Source organism: Phoxinus phoxinus (assembly GCF_949152265.1).
Source record: "Phoxinus phoxinus genome assembly, chromosome: 21".
In the NCBI taxonomy this organism is placed as follows: domain Eukaryota; kingdom Metazoa; phylum Chordata; class Actinopteri; order Cypriniformes; family Leuciscidae; genus Phoxinus; species Phoxinus phoxinus.
The window spans coordinates 32133617-32147227 of NC_136896.1; the positions used below are offsets into that span (position 1 = coordinate 32133617).

At 40.6% G+C, this 13611-nt stretch overlaps 1 protein-coding gene across 1 annotated transcript; it reads left to right on the forward strand.

The window, feature by feature from the left end:
* Positions 1-3945: 3945 nt before the first annotated feature.
* LOC306989031 (uncharacterized protein) lies at positions 3946-12714 on the forward strand. Its single transcript, XM_079594348.1, has 2 exons — positions 3946-4633; positions 12211-12714. Exon 1 carries the CDS (start codon positions 4080-4082, stop codon positions 4623-4625), a length of 546 nt encoding a protein of 181 aa, XP_079450474.1. The 5' UTR covers positions 3946-4079; the 3' UTR covers positions 4626-4633; positions 12211-12714.
* The last annotated feature ends 897 nt before the right edge of the window (positions 12715-13611 follow it).

Below are 13611 nucleotides of genomic sequence, written 5' to 3' on the forward strand. Positions count from 1 at the left end.
ATAGCTGGACTATATCGGGTCTATAGTTAACCTACTCATAGCTGGACTATATCAGGTCTATAGTTAACCTGCTCATAGCTGGACTATATCGGGTCTATAGTTAACCTACTCATAGCTGGACTATATCAGGTCTATAGTTAACCTGCTCATAGCTGGACTATATCGGGTCTATAGTTAACCTACTCATAGCTGGACTATAACGGGTCTATAGTTAACCTACTCATAGCTGGACTATAACGGGTCTATAGTTAACCTACTCATAGCTGGACTATATCGGGTCTATAGTTAACCTACTCATAGCTGGACTATATCAGGTCTATAGTTAACCTACTCATAGCTGGACTATATCGGGTCTATAGTTAACCTACTCATTGCTGGACTATATCGGATCTATAGTTAACCTACTCATAGCTGGACTATATTGGGTCTATAGTTAACCTACTCATAGCTGGACTATATCGGGTCTATAGTTAACCTGCTCATAGCTGGACTATATCAGGTCTATAGTTAACCTACTCATAGCTGGACTATATCGGGTCTATAGTTAACCTACTCATAGCTGGACTATATCGGGTCTATAGTTAACCTACTCATAGCTGGACTATATCGGGTCTATAGTTAACCTACTCATAGCTGGACTATATCAGGTCTATAGTTAACCTACTCATAGCTGGACTATATCGGGTCTATAGTTAACCTACTCATAGCTGGACTATATCAGGTCTATAGTTAACCTACTCATAGCTGGACTATATCGGGTCTATAGTTAACCTACTCATAGCTGGACTATATCGGGTCTACAGTTAACCTACTCATAGCTGGACTATATCGGGTCTATAGTTAACCTACTCATAGCTGGACTATATCGGGTCTATAGTTAACCTACTCATAGCTGGACTATATCGGGTCTATAGTTAACCTACTCATTGCTGGACTATAACGGGTCTATAGTTAACCTACTCATAGCTGGACTATATCGGGTCTACAGTTAACCTACTCATAGCTGGACTATATCGGGTCTATAGTTAACCTACTCATAGCTGGACTATATCGGGTCTATAGTTAACCTACTCATAGCTGGACTATATCGGGTCTACAGTTAACCTGCTCATAGCTGGACTATATCGGGTCTATAGTTAACCTACTCATAGCTGGACTATATCGGGTCTACAGTTAACCTACTCATAGCTGGACTATATCGGGTCTATAGTTAACCTACTCATAGCTGGACTATATCGGGTCTATAGTTAACCTACTCATAGCTGGACTATATCGGGTCTACAGTTAACCTACTCATAGCTGGACTATATCGGGTCTATAGTTAACCTACTCATAGCTGGACTATATCGGGTCTATAGTTAACCTACTCATAGCTGGACTATATCGGGTCTATAGTTAACCTACTCATTGCTGGACTATAACGGGTCTATAGTTAACCTACTCATAGCTGGACTATATCGGGTCTACAGTTAACCTACTCATAGCTGGACTATATCGGGTCTATAGTTAACCTACTCATAGCTGGACTATATCGGGTCTATAGTTAACCTACTCATAGCTGGACTATATCGGGTCTACAGTTAACCTGCTCATAGCTGGACTATATCGGGTCTACAGTTAACCTAGACGTGAATGACGGTTATTGCTTGCTGGGATGTGTTTGATAGCAGAATATGTCTGCTTAATGCTGGGTTAGCTCAAGCGTGTCAGGACTACAGATCCTCTGGGAAATCAAGACTAGGAGGAAGGCAGACTCTCAGGCACGATCCCGACTCTAAACACTGAGATCTGACATTCTGAAATGTGAAGTTTTGGACCGGCTGTAAACGGTCTGTTCTGAGAACCTGTCCTGCAAGGAGATCAACGGCTCGTCTGGAGCTGCTCTTCACTGAAGCTGTTCAGGGAAATAAATATTTGACCATTTCCAATGTTTAAGGGTCTTTGCTGATGAGAAATCAGGACTGTGTGTGTCTGCTCACGAGACCATCGACACGCTGATCACAAATATTCTGTTATTCATGCCAGACAAGTCATTGTTGAGGTCACTTTGTAAAGAAAGACTACACGCCTGCGCACATATTGAAACGCACATATCTATAGACTAAACACGTAGTACGCATGTGCGCCGTCAGCGTTGCACAGATTCATGTTTTTGAAGTTTACACGGAGATGATAGTATTTTAAAACTTGCACCTTGGATCCCGTTTCATGTTCTCGAGCTCCAAACTCTGTCGAGCAAATGAGCGGCCGGAACACATTAAACGTTTTCAGTTAAACAGTGTCGTGTTAGCGGACCCTAAGTTAATAACTAATGATTTGTACAACAGAAGTGAATCAATCAAAACTCACTTCATCTGCACAATAACTGTATTCTAGATCTGCCGTGAAGCCTGAACACTGTTACTGTAATCTCCTGTGTTCTCTGTAAAGCTGCTGTGAAATGTAATAGAAAAAAGCGCTATATAAACGAAGGTGACTTAACAAATCAGAAATCTGCAACATGTTTAGATCTGACGTGATGTCTCAGTGCTGGAGAACTGCTGCAAGCGGTCGAAGGATTGTTTTCCACAGAATTATCAGTTTAGACACGTCCAGGCTATAGATTCAGGCTATTAAAACTACAGCTTTGAGTGATGAATAATTTACCGTCCTTCACACCAATGATCTCAATATACAGCATGATATAAAGCTATTGTGGATCCAACAGTGCGGGAGAGTTAGTTTAACAGCTGAAGAAGAGCATCTTCAGTGAGGAAGAGGAGGAGAGCCTTTCTGCTGTATTTATGATCAGATATACATTAACATTTGTGTTTAATGCCGTCGGGAAAAGCTCCACATCTTTGACTGTCACTTTCTTCCATACTATGAAGGTCCTGCTCCGTTCAGCGTTCGTTTCTTGGACGTATTCAATGAACAGTTTACAGAAATACAAGCTTTTCACCGGCTCTTTTCCCTCAGGACACAATTATTTCCAGCAGCTCATTATGTTTGTGCCGGACCGGATCTCCGTGTTTCTGCAGGATATCTGTGAACACTGACACGAGCTTTCAGATACACACGGGTTATTCTGCAGAAGAGTGTTATATCGTTTAATCATTTACTCACACAGTGGAAACGGACATATACATGAATGATTCTGCTCACTTTGGGGTGCCATGTTTGATTAGGTTCTCTCACACTGCGCATGTCTGCAGTGCTCGCGAAGATCACTAGCGCCATCTGCCGGTCACTTCCGATTCAGGTTTCAGTCACACAGTTCCGTATAACAACATAGGGAATTATTTTTAGGATAAAAGATTATAGTCTATTGTTTCACTACAGTGCAGCTAATTTAATGGCTAGCATGTTTATAGCATAGGCTAAACTAACAATGACAAATACTTCTACAGCATTTATTAATCTTAGGTAATGTTAATTTCAACATTTACTAATACATTATAAAAATGAATATACATTATATAAAAAGTCGTATTATTTAATGAACCTGAGCAGACATGATCATCAACACAAGTTGTGTATGAACTCACATTAAGATAATAAATAGGCGACTATAACTAATGTGTTGCTCATTGTTAGTCAATGCATTAACTAATGGAACCTTATTGTAAAGTGTTTAATGCAAATTAAACCAATTAATAACAAATTAAAACGTATTTTCACACTCTTTATAAATACAACTTGATTAGGAATGACACTTAACTTCATATTTCTTGGTTTTCTTCACACGTTCATCTCACATGTTTTCCAGTAACCTGAAGAAGAAACCCGTCAGGTGATGTCGTGTTGTGGATAAAAATAATTTTCACACAAAATTAAAACTGTTTCTGATGAGTTACCTCTTTGTTTCACCAATCATCTCAGTGTTCAAATCAAATCCATGACCGAGGCGTTATTGTTAAAATGAATAATGCAGCACTCAAAATAACTCCGCGTGTCCGAGCGCGCATGCGCACTAACAGGTTCGTTCTGGGTGACGTCACACGCAGGGCAGAGCCGCGAGCAGGTGTATTTCACAGGTGTATTTCTCAGGTGTAAAGAAGAATAAATGCCAGTCGAGAAGGAGAGTGCAGTGTTTTGCGATGGGCTGCGCCGCGTTGCTCGTCCTCGGACTCGCGTTCGATGTCGTCGGGGTCGCTTTGCTTTTACTCGGGATTTTTGCCAATCTGCGCGTGGAAGGAAGATTTTATGGAGACTTTCTAATCTACTCTGGCTCATTAATAGTTTTCCTCAGTCTTTTCTGGTGGGTCATGTGGTACACGGGGAATATCACAGTTTCCTATGAGGATCTAGAGAAGAGGAGCTTTGATAACTTTGCGCACTGGGCGAGCAAACTCTCCGAGCGGCTATCCGACCCCGGGAAGAAGAGCAGTGACCCCGGGAAGAAGAGCAGTGACCCCGGGAAGAAGAGCAGTGACCCCGGGAAGAAGAGCGGTGACCCCGGGAAGAAGAGCAGTGACCCCGGGAAGAGCTCGCTGACGCCGCACGCCCCGACGCGGATCACCTGGGGAAACTCGGGAACGGAGGGAATCGTAAACGAGGCTTACGAGCGAAGCTCTGAGGAGAAGCTGGAGCTGGAGATCCTGAGGAACCCCGGGATGATCGGGAAGCAGGAGCGGATCCTCTGACAGGAACCGTATGTTTACATGCACTTAATTGCTTGATTCGGACTGAATTAATTCCGATTGATGAATCTGACCGTGTTGACATGAACGCTAAACATGTGATCGGGTTGATGTGTGCGTTTATGTCACAAGCTTAAAAAAATCCATAAAAAAATACTTGACAAATGCTTTCACAACTTTGCAACTATGTTATTGTACTTTAATACATAAAGTAATCATTTACATTCAACGTTTGGCCCGCAACAATAGAATAAAATAAATAAAAAGAGTTTAGCTTTTAACACCTTTTACATGACACTATTTATTTTCATGGCCATAAGTTAAAAAATAAATAAAAAAATCTACTACAAAAAATGTCAGTCCTCCTGATGTTCTCCTGTATAGCCTATACTTCAGTTATGTCGGCTTCTAGGTCGCTAGCGCCTTTATTTGACACGGACACGCACGTGCAGCTTTGCAGGTCATTCTGCTTCACACGGATCCCGGCCGAGACGAAAACACGGGAATTTTCTCTATAAATCATCTGTGAATTTACATTTGAGCTTTTTTTTTTACACTTTTAGCTACTTGCATCTTTTCTCGCACTTGACCATAAACTTAAGCGTCGAATCACTGCACACACACACACACACACACACACACACACACACACACACACACACACACACACAGACTCTGCTTTGAGCCGCTGTGGATTGAGGAACGCGCTGATTATAACAAGACGGGGCAAAGCCGAAGCCGGTTTCTAGTTTTGTGTGCAAAGGCAAGCGCCAGTCAATTTAAAGTACGCACTTAATGGTGCCATGAAAAACAGCGAAAACCAGGCATTTTCATGAATTTATATTGTCTGCCTGTCTGCCTCGCTGTGACCGCTGCTGCGAGTTGGTTTGTGGCTGTAAGCTTCGTCTAAGCTAGCTTCGTATTTCTTTCTGTTTTGAACCATTATTTACTATAATTTCTAGTTGTTTATACTACTAAATATAGCTTACCCAACATCACACATTAACCTGATATCGCTAGCTTCCATTACTACTAGCACAACATCCTTTTAAATAGACTCGAACATTATGTTGGCATTAGTGGAATTGCACTAGCATGGTTTAAATCATACTTATCTGACCGTTATCAGTTTGTAGCAGTAAATGAAGAGATGTCTTATCAATCACAAGTTCAGTATGGCGTACCACAAGGCTCAGTACTAGGACCGCTGCTGTTCACTCGGTATATGCTACCATTAGGTGATATCATTAGGAAACATGGAATTAGCTTTCACTGTTATGCCGACGATACAACAAAACCTACCAATTCACAAAATTAACGGAATGCATAGCGGACATAAACAATTGGATGACTAGTAATTTCCTACTACTAAATTCTGAAAAAACAGAGATTCTAATTATTGGACAAAAAACGTCCACACGTAATAACCTAGAGTACTGTCTAACACTTGATGGCTGCTCTGTTAAGTCTTCGTCGTCGGTTAGGAACCTGTGTGTGTGTGTGTGTGTGTGTGTGTGTGTGCTCTTTGATACCAATCTTTCATTTGAAAGTCATGTCTAGTATCTGTAAAACCAAATTTTTCCATCTTGCTCTCAATGAATAATGCAGAACAATTAGTTCATGCGTTTATGACCTCAAGGCTAGATTATTGTAATGCTCTACTGGGGGGCTGCCCTGCACGCTTAATAAACAAACTACAGCTAGTTCAAAACGCAGCAGCTCGAGTTCTTACCAGAACCAGGAAGTATGACCATATTAGCCCCGTTCTGTCAACACTGCATTGGCTGCCTATTAAACATCGTATACATTTTATACATTTGCTGATTACTTACAAACTTACTTGTTACTAGCCTACTATTTCTACATCATTGCACATGCGCAGTCCTTTCAGTTTTCAATACGATCAAGTGTTTACATGTTCTCCCGATCGGATTAGAAAAGGAATAACACCCCTTTTATCGAAATCTCATTGGGATTGAGCTCCGTCGGATCGATTAATGTGTTTATTTGAAGGTTTTTCAGTGCGATTGAGCCGTCAATCCCATTTCTAGCTAATTATTTGGCTGCATGTAAATATATAGCCAGTGATTCTGTTCACATTAGAATAATAACTCGACGGTTTCTCAACGACTCGCTTCTTCTTGAGCTCTGCTCCTATACAAATGCCTGTGCTTGTAGGGTTAAGGTTCATAAAATACATTAAGAAAATCTACAGCAGTCTTTCAGACATATATGCTAAATATTGCTAATTTACACAAAGGCAAGAAAATGAACACAATGGAAATAAAGCGCTAAAGTTGGGATTAACAGTTTATCTGAATATGTTTAGATATATTTTAACTAATATTAAACTGACTTAGGCTATGTAACTTTATCTAAGAGTATGAAATGGTTTGTTGTGAGACAAACTAATACTACAAAATCTCCTAATTGTTTAACCAGCAGAAATGACATCACATCCTGTAGAAGCTCCGACATGAACACACACTTCCTTCCGCTGATCACTCAGTTTAGTCATGTTTCCTAATCATGTGATGCACTGATTTCTGCAGTTGTTCAGGTATTGACGCTCGTTAACGTAATATTAGTGAAACTATAAACTGTTTACCAGTTAAACATGTTTGTATCAGATATTATAGCACCATTAAACTAAAGCAGTGAAATAAATATTCAATTCACTCCACTATTAATAATAATAATTCATTACATTTATATAGCGCTTTATGTAGAAGGGGGAATCTCCTCAGCCACCATTTTAAATTATATAAAATGCCTCGTATTATATATATATATATATATATTTCATATTGCTGATTAATGTCCTGTGGTATGAATGGAGGCTTATTGTACAATTTTAACAAAAAGTAAGTCTTTTTTTCTTGATGATTTAGTTATTCAGTTATTATACCCTGATCGTGGTTCACTTGTACGGTAGTATAGTTCACCTGTACGGTAGTATAGTTTACCTGTACGCTGTAGTTTACCTGTACGGTAGTATAGTTTACCTGTACGCTGTAGTTTACCTGTACGGTAGTATAGTTTACCTGTACGCTGTAGTTTACCTGTACGGTAGTATAGTTTACCTGTACGGTAGTATAGTTTACCTGTACGCTGTAGTTTACCTGTACGGTAGTATAGTTCACCTGTACGGTAGTATAGTTTACCTGTACGCTGTAGTTTACCTGTACGGTAGTATAGTTCACCTGTACGGTAGTATAGTTTACCTGTACGCTCTAGTTTACCTGTACGGTAGTATAGTTTACCTGTACGCTGTAGTTTACCTGTACGGTAGTATAGTTTACCTGTACGCTGTAGTTTACCTGTACGGTAGTATAGTTTACCTGTACGCTGTAGTTTACCTGTACGGTAGTATAGTTCACCTGTACGGTAGTATAGTTTACCTGTACGGTAGTATAGTTTACCTGTACGCTGTAGTTTACCTGTACGGTAGTATAGTTTACCTGTACGCTGTAGTTTACCTGTACGGTAGTATAGTTCACCTGTACGGTAGTATAGTTTACCTGTACGGTAGTATAGTTTACCTGTACGCTGTAGTTTACCTGTACGGTAGTACCTGTACGCTGTAGTTTACCTGTACGGTAGTATAGTTTACCTGTACGCTGTAGTTTACCTGTACGGTAGTACCTGTACGCTGTAGTTTACCTGTACGGTAGTATAGTTTACCTGTACGCTGTAGTTTACCTGTACGGTAGTATAGTTCACCTGTACGCTGTAGTTTACCTGTACGGTAGTATAGTTCACCTGTACGGTAGTATAGTTTACCTGTACGGTAGTATAGTTTACCTGTACGCTGTAGTTTACCTGTACGGTAGTATAGTTTACCTGTACGCTGTAGTTTACCTGTACGGTAGTATAGTTCACCTGTACGGTAGTATAGTTTACCTGTACGGTAGTATAGTTTACCTGTACGCTGTAGTTTACCTGTACGGTAGTACCTGTACGCTGTAGTTTACCTGTACGGTAGTATAGTTTACCTGTACGCTGTAGTTCACCTGTACGGTAGTATAGTTTACCTGTACGCTGTAGTTTACCTGTACGGTAGTATAGTTTACCTGTACGCTGTAGTTCACCTGTACGGTAGTATAGTTTACCTGTACGCTGTAGTTTACCTGTACGGTAGTACCTGTACGCTGTAGTTTACCTGTACGGTAGTATAGTTTACCTGTACGGTAGTATAGTTTACCTGTACGCTGTAGTTTACCTGTACGGTAGTATAGTTTACCTGTACGCTGTAGTTTACCTGTACGGTAGTACCTGTACGCTGTAGTTTACCTGTACGGTAGTATAGTTTACCTGTACGGTAGTATAGTTTACCTGTACGCTGTAGTTTACCTGTACGGTAGTATAGTTTACCTGTACGCTGTAGTTTACCTGTACGGTAGTATAGTTCACCTGTACGGTAGTATAGTTTACCTGTACGGTAGTATAGTTTACCTGTACGCTGTAGTTTACCTGTACGGTAGTACCTGTACGCTGTAGTTTACCTGTACGGTAGTATAGTTTACCTGTACGCTGTAGTTCACCTGTACGGTAGTATAGTTTACCTGTACGCTGTAGTTTACCTGTACGGTAGTATAGTTTACCTGTACGCTGTAGTTCACCTGTACGGTAGTATAGTTTACCTGTACGCTGTAGTTTACCTGTACGGTAGTACCTGTACGCTGTAGTTTACCTGTACGGTAGTATAGTTTACCTGTACGGTAGTATAGTTTACCTGTACGCTGTAGTTTACCTGTACGGTAGTATAGTTTACCTGTACGCTGTAGTTCACCTGTACGGTAGTATAGTTACCTGTACGCTGTAGTTTACCTGTACGGTAGTATAGTTTACCTGTACGCTGTAGTTCACCTGTACGGTAGTATAGTTTACCTGTACGGTAGTATAGTTCACCTGTACGGTAGTATAGTTTACCTGTATGGTAGTATAGTTCACCTGTACGGTAGTATAGTTTACCTGTATGGTAGTATAGTTCACCTTTACGGTAGTATAGTTTACCTGTACGCTGTAGTTCACCTGTACGGTAGTATAGTTCACCTGTACGGTAGTATAGTTTACCTGTACGGTAGTATAGTTTACCTGTACGGTAGTATAGTTTACCTGTACGCTGTAGTTCACCTGTACGGTAGTATAGTTTACCTGTACGGTAGTATAGTTTACCTGTACGCTGTAGTTTACCTGTACGGTAGTATAGTCAGGGGTGCACATAACTTTTTCAGTGAGTTACTCAGATGAGGACCAGGAGATGGTGTTTGGTCCTCACCCCATATGTAGCGTTGCCACAGCTGTCAATCATGACGTCACATTTCCGTTTTTATAGCATGAAATAACTAACTAAAACCAAACTTATAAAAAAAAAAAAAAACGAACACTTAAATTTACATCAGCGTGAAAAGAACGACCTAAAATGATAGAAAACACCTTTGGGGAATTTTTTTTTTAAGTGTTATTTGATTGTTCAGATATTATTAAGTGTACAGAATATTAAGTGTACAGAAGGCATTAGGTTTATTACACACTGTCACTTTAAGAGTGTGCAGATCCAATTGCACTGATGCACGGTACGTTCTGTAAAGACATAACCGACTGTGTTTACGTGAATACTCTCCAAAACGGACATTTAGACATAATGTTGTGTGTATTTGTCCATTCAGACGCGAAAGAGAGCTCGATTCAGTCCTTGCGCGCTGTGTCTATGTGCAGGGCTGCACGCTTCGGGTCGTGTGTGTGTGTTCGCACAGAAAAACATACCGAATAAAGCTGTCTTTCGCGTCGTCACTCTTATTCAGATATATCCATATGTCTGCTCTTCTCTTTCTCCCAGACGTTTACATTTTTTAACGATTTGAGACATGCATGAAGCGCATGCCGACTCGGTAGATCAGCACGTTACAATTCAAATGTGCGCATCTTCCACAAACGCAAATCAGTTCTGACTGGATCAGTTCCCCAATCGTCCCTCCCTTACATTTCCGTCTAGTTTTTATTCGTCATAGTGGTCGTCATTTAAAACAAGGTTTTTATTTAGTTATCGTCTCGTTTTCATCTGTGAAAAAATTAAATGAACACTGCCTAGGTTGCATTTTGGCGACAGTACGCAAAGGCGCGTAGTAACACAAGTGGCATTACGCATTCCTGATTTTTGTCGCGCATGCGTACCTGCGTACCAGTTATGTGCACCCCTGAGTATAGTTTACCTGTACGCTGTAGTTTACCTGTACGGTAGTATAGTTTACCTGTACGGAAGTGTAGTTTACCTGTACGGTAGTATAGTTCACCTGTACGGTAGTATAGTTCACCTGTACGGTAGTGTAGTTTACCTGTACGGTAGTATAGTTTACCTGTACGCTGTAGTTTACCTGTACGGTAGTATAGTTCACCTGTACGGAAGTGTAGTTCACCTGTACGGTAGTATAGTTCACCTGTACGGTAGTATAGTTCACCTGTACGGTAGTATAGTTCACCTGTACGGTAGTATAGTTTACCTGTACGGTAGTATAGTTTACTGTACGGTAGTATAGTTTACCTGTACGCTGTAGTTTACCTGTACGGTAGTATAGTTTACCTGTACGCTGTAGTTTACCTGTACGGTAGTATAGTTTACCTGTACGGTAGTATAGTTTACCTGTACGCTGTAGTTTACCTGTATGGTAGTATAGTTTACCTGTACGGTAGTATAGTTTACCTGTACGCTGTAGTTTACCTGTACGGTAGTATAGTTTACCTGTACGGTAGTATAGTTTACCTGTACGCTGTAGTTTACCTGTACGGTAGTATAGTTCACCTGTACGCTGTAGTTTACCTGTACGGTAGTATAGTTTACCTGTACGGTAGTATAGTTTACCTGTACGGTAGTATAGTTTACCTGTACGCTGTAGTTTACCTGTACGGTAGTATAGTTTACCTGTACGCTGTAGTTTACCTGTACGGTAGTATAGTTTACCTGTACGGTAGTATAGTTTACCTGTACGGTAGTATAGTTCATCTGTACGCTGTAGTTTACCTGTACGGTAGTGTAGTTTACCTGTACGCTGTAGTTTACCTGTACGGTAGTATAGTTTACCTGTACGGTAGTATAGTTTACCTGTACGCTGTAGTTTACCTGTACGGTAGTATAGTTTACCTGTACGCTGTAGTTTACCTGTACGGTAGTATAGTTTACCTGTACGGTAGTATAGTTTACCTGTACGGTAGTATAGTTCACCTGTACGCTGTAGTTTACCTGTACGGTAGTGTAGTTTACCTGTACGCTGTAGTTTACCTGTACGGTAGTATAGTTTACCTGTACGGTAGAAAGTTCACCTGTACGCTGTAGTTTACCTGTACGGTAGTATAGTTCACCTGTACGGTAGTATAGTTTACCTGTACGCTGTAGTTTACCTGTACGGTAGTATAGTTTACCTGTACGCTGTAGTTTACCTGTACGGTAGTGTAGTTTACCTGTACGCTGTAGTTTACCTGTACGGTAGTATAGTTCACCTGTACGGTAGTGTAGTTTACCTGTACGCTGTAGTTCACCAGCATGTTGCTGGACTCCATCAGTGTTTCTGAAGCTGTTTTCTCTCCACAGGGCCGTCGCTCGAATCGCTTCTCTGGACGAAGACGGTTTTTAACCAAACCTTCACATTTGGACTGGCTGAGAAATGAAGTCATTCATCAGGGAAACGTTTTTAATTTCATGCATTTCTATGAGCACTTTATACATGATTTATGTTTTTATACTTTTAACGTGTTAATACGGAAAGATATTTCACATTTTATACATTTCATTCTTTATGAAATAAAGTCATTTGGCCAGTTTCTTGGTTTTGGTATTTTCTGGAAACACAATAGTTTAATTCTGGCGTCTGAATCGTGCAAAATCACTGGTTTAAATTCATTCATACTTTAAAAGTTATACAGCTTTTCCAGTATTTGAACCGTTAAAACAAGCATTTTGAATATGCCTCTGCAAACGTTTATTAGGACTGAAGTGTGTGTGAGACGTTTATATTAGGACTGAAGTGTGTGTGTGAGACCCTGATCGCCAGAAACCAGTTGCTCTCGCTCTTCATCGCCCGGCGAGTGTTTACAGCAAACAGCCGCTCTCACCGCCTCAGTAAAGCCTGAAGAACTGAAGAACACAAGCGGCACTGTAACTGTAAACCTGCCGGACAAACACACTAGTGTAGAGCGACACACCCTGCTATTGTGTGTGTGTGTGGATACATGAGCCATTCAATACTAGAATCTTTCACAATCACAGACACTGAGGGAAAGCCCATAACACTGGGAACACTGGTCGATAGTGACATTACAATCCATCAACACATATTGATATAGTTATTACTGTACTGAGTATTAGCCAGAACAACCATTAGTAATTGATAAAAATACTTCCTACATTGTAACAGTAAAACAAGCTTTTTATGAGAATAACCCTGAGTTGATCATGTGTGTGGAATAAGCTCATCATCGGCCAGAAACGCATGATCATGAGTGTGTGTGAGTGTGTGTGAGCGCTGTGACCGGTCCCGCTCCTCAGGGAAACACTCTTTACTCAGCTCTTCTTCTCACAGGATCCTGTAATGAGGACGCCGCTATACAATCACATGTAAACATGACAATAAACAGGCCTAAATCTTTCAGCAAATAACTCAAGACAACAATTAACATTGTGTGATCACATGACTTCTGTTTAACAGTAAGGGACGTAGTTACTGTAGTTTCTGTCAAAAAAATGAATTGCACAATCTCTACCCAGAAATCAGTTCTTTGTTTCCAGAGCAACCTGGAGGGAAAGTGTATTATACAATAAATCATTCATATATTTAATAAACAAGAGCAATGTTGTTTGTTCTTTGACTCCCGGCTCCGGTTAGGACACGCTCATGTTTGGTCACGTTCCCCGTGAGGAAGGTTTGACCATCAGCACCATCTAGAGACACACAGCAGCAACTCTCTCACACACACACACACACACACACACCAC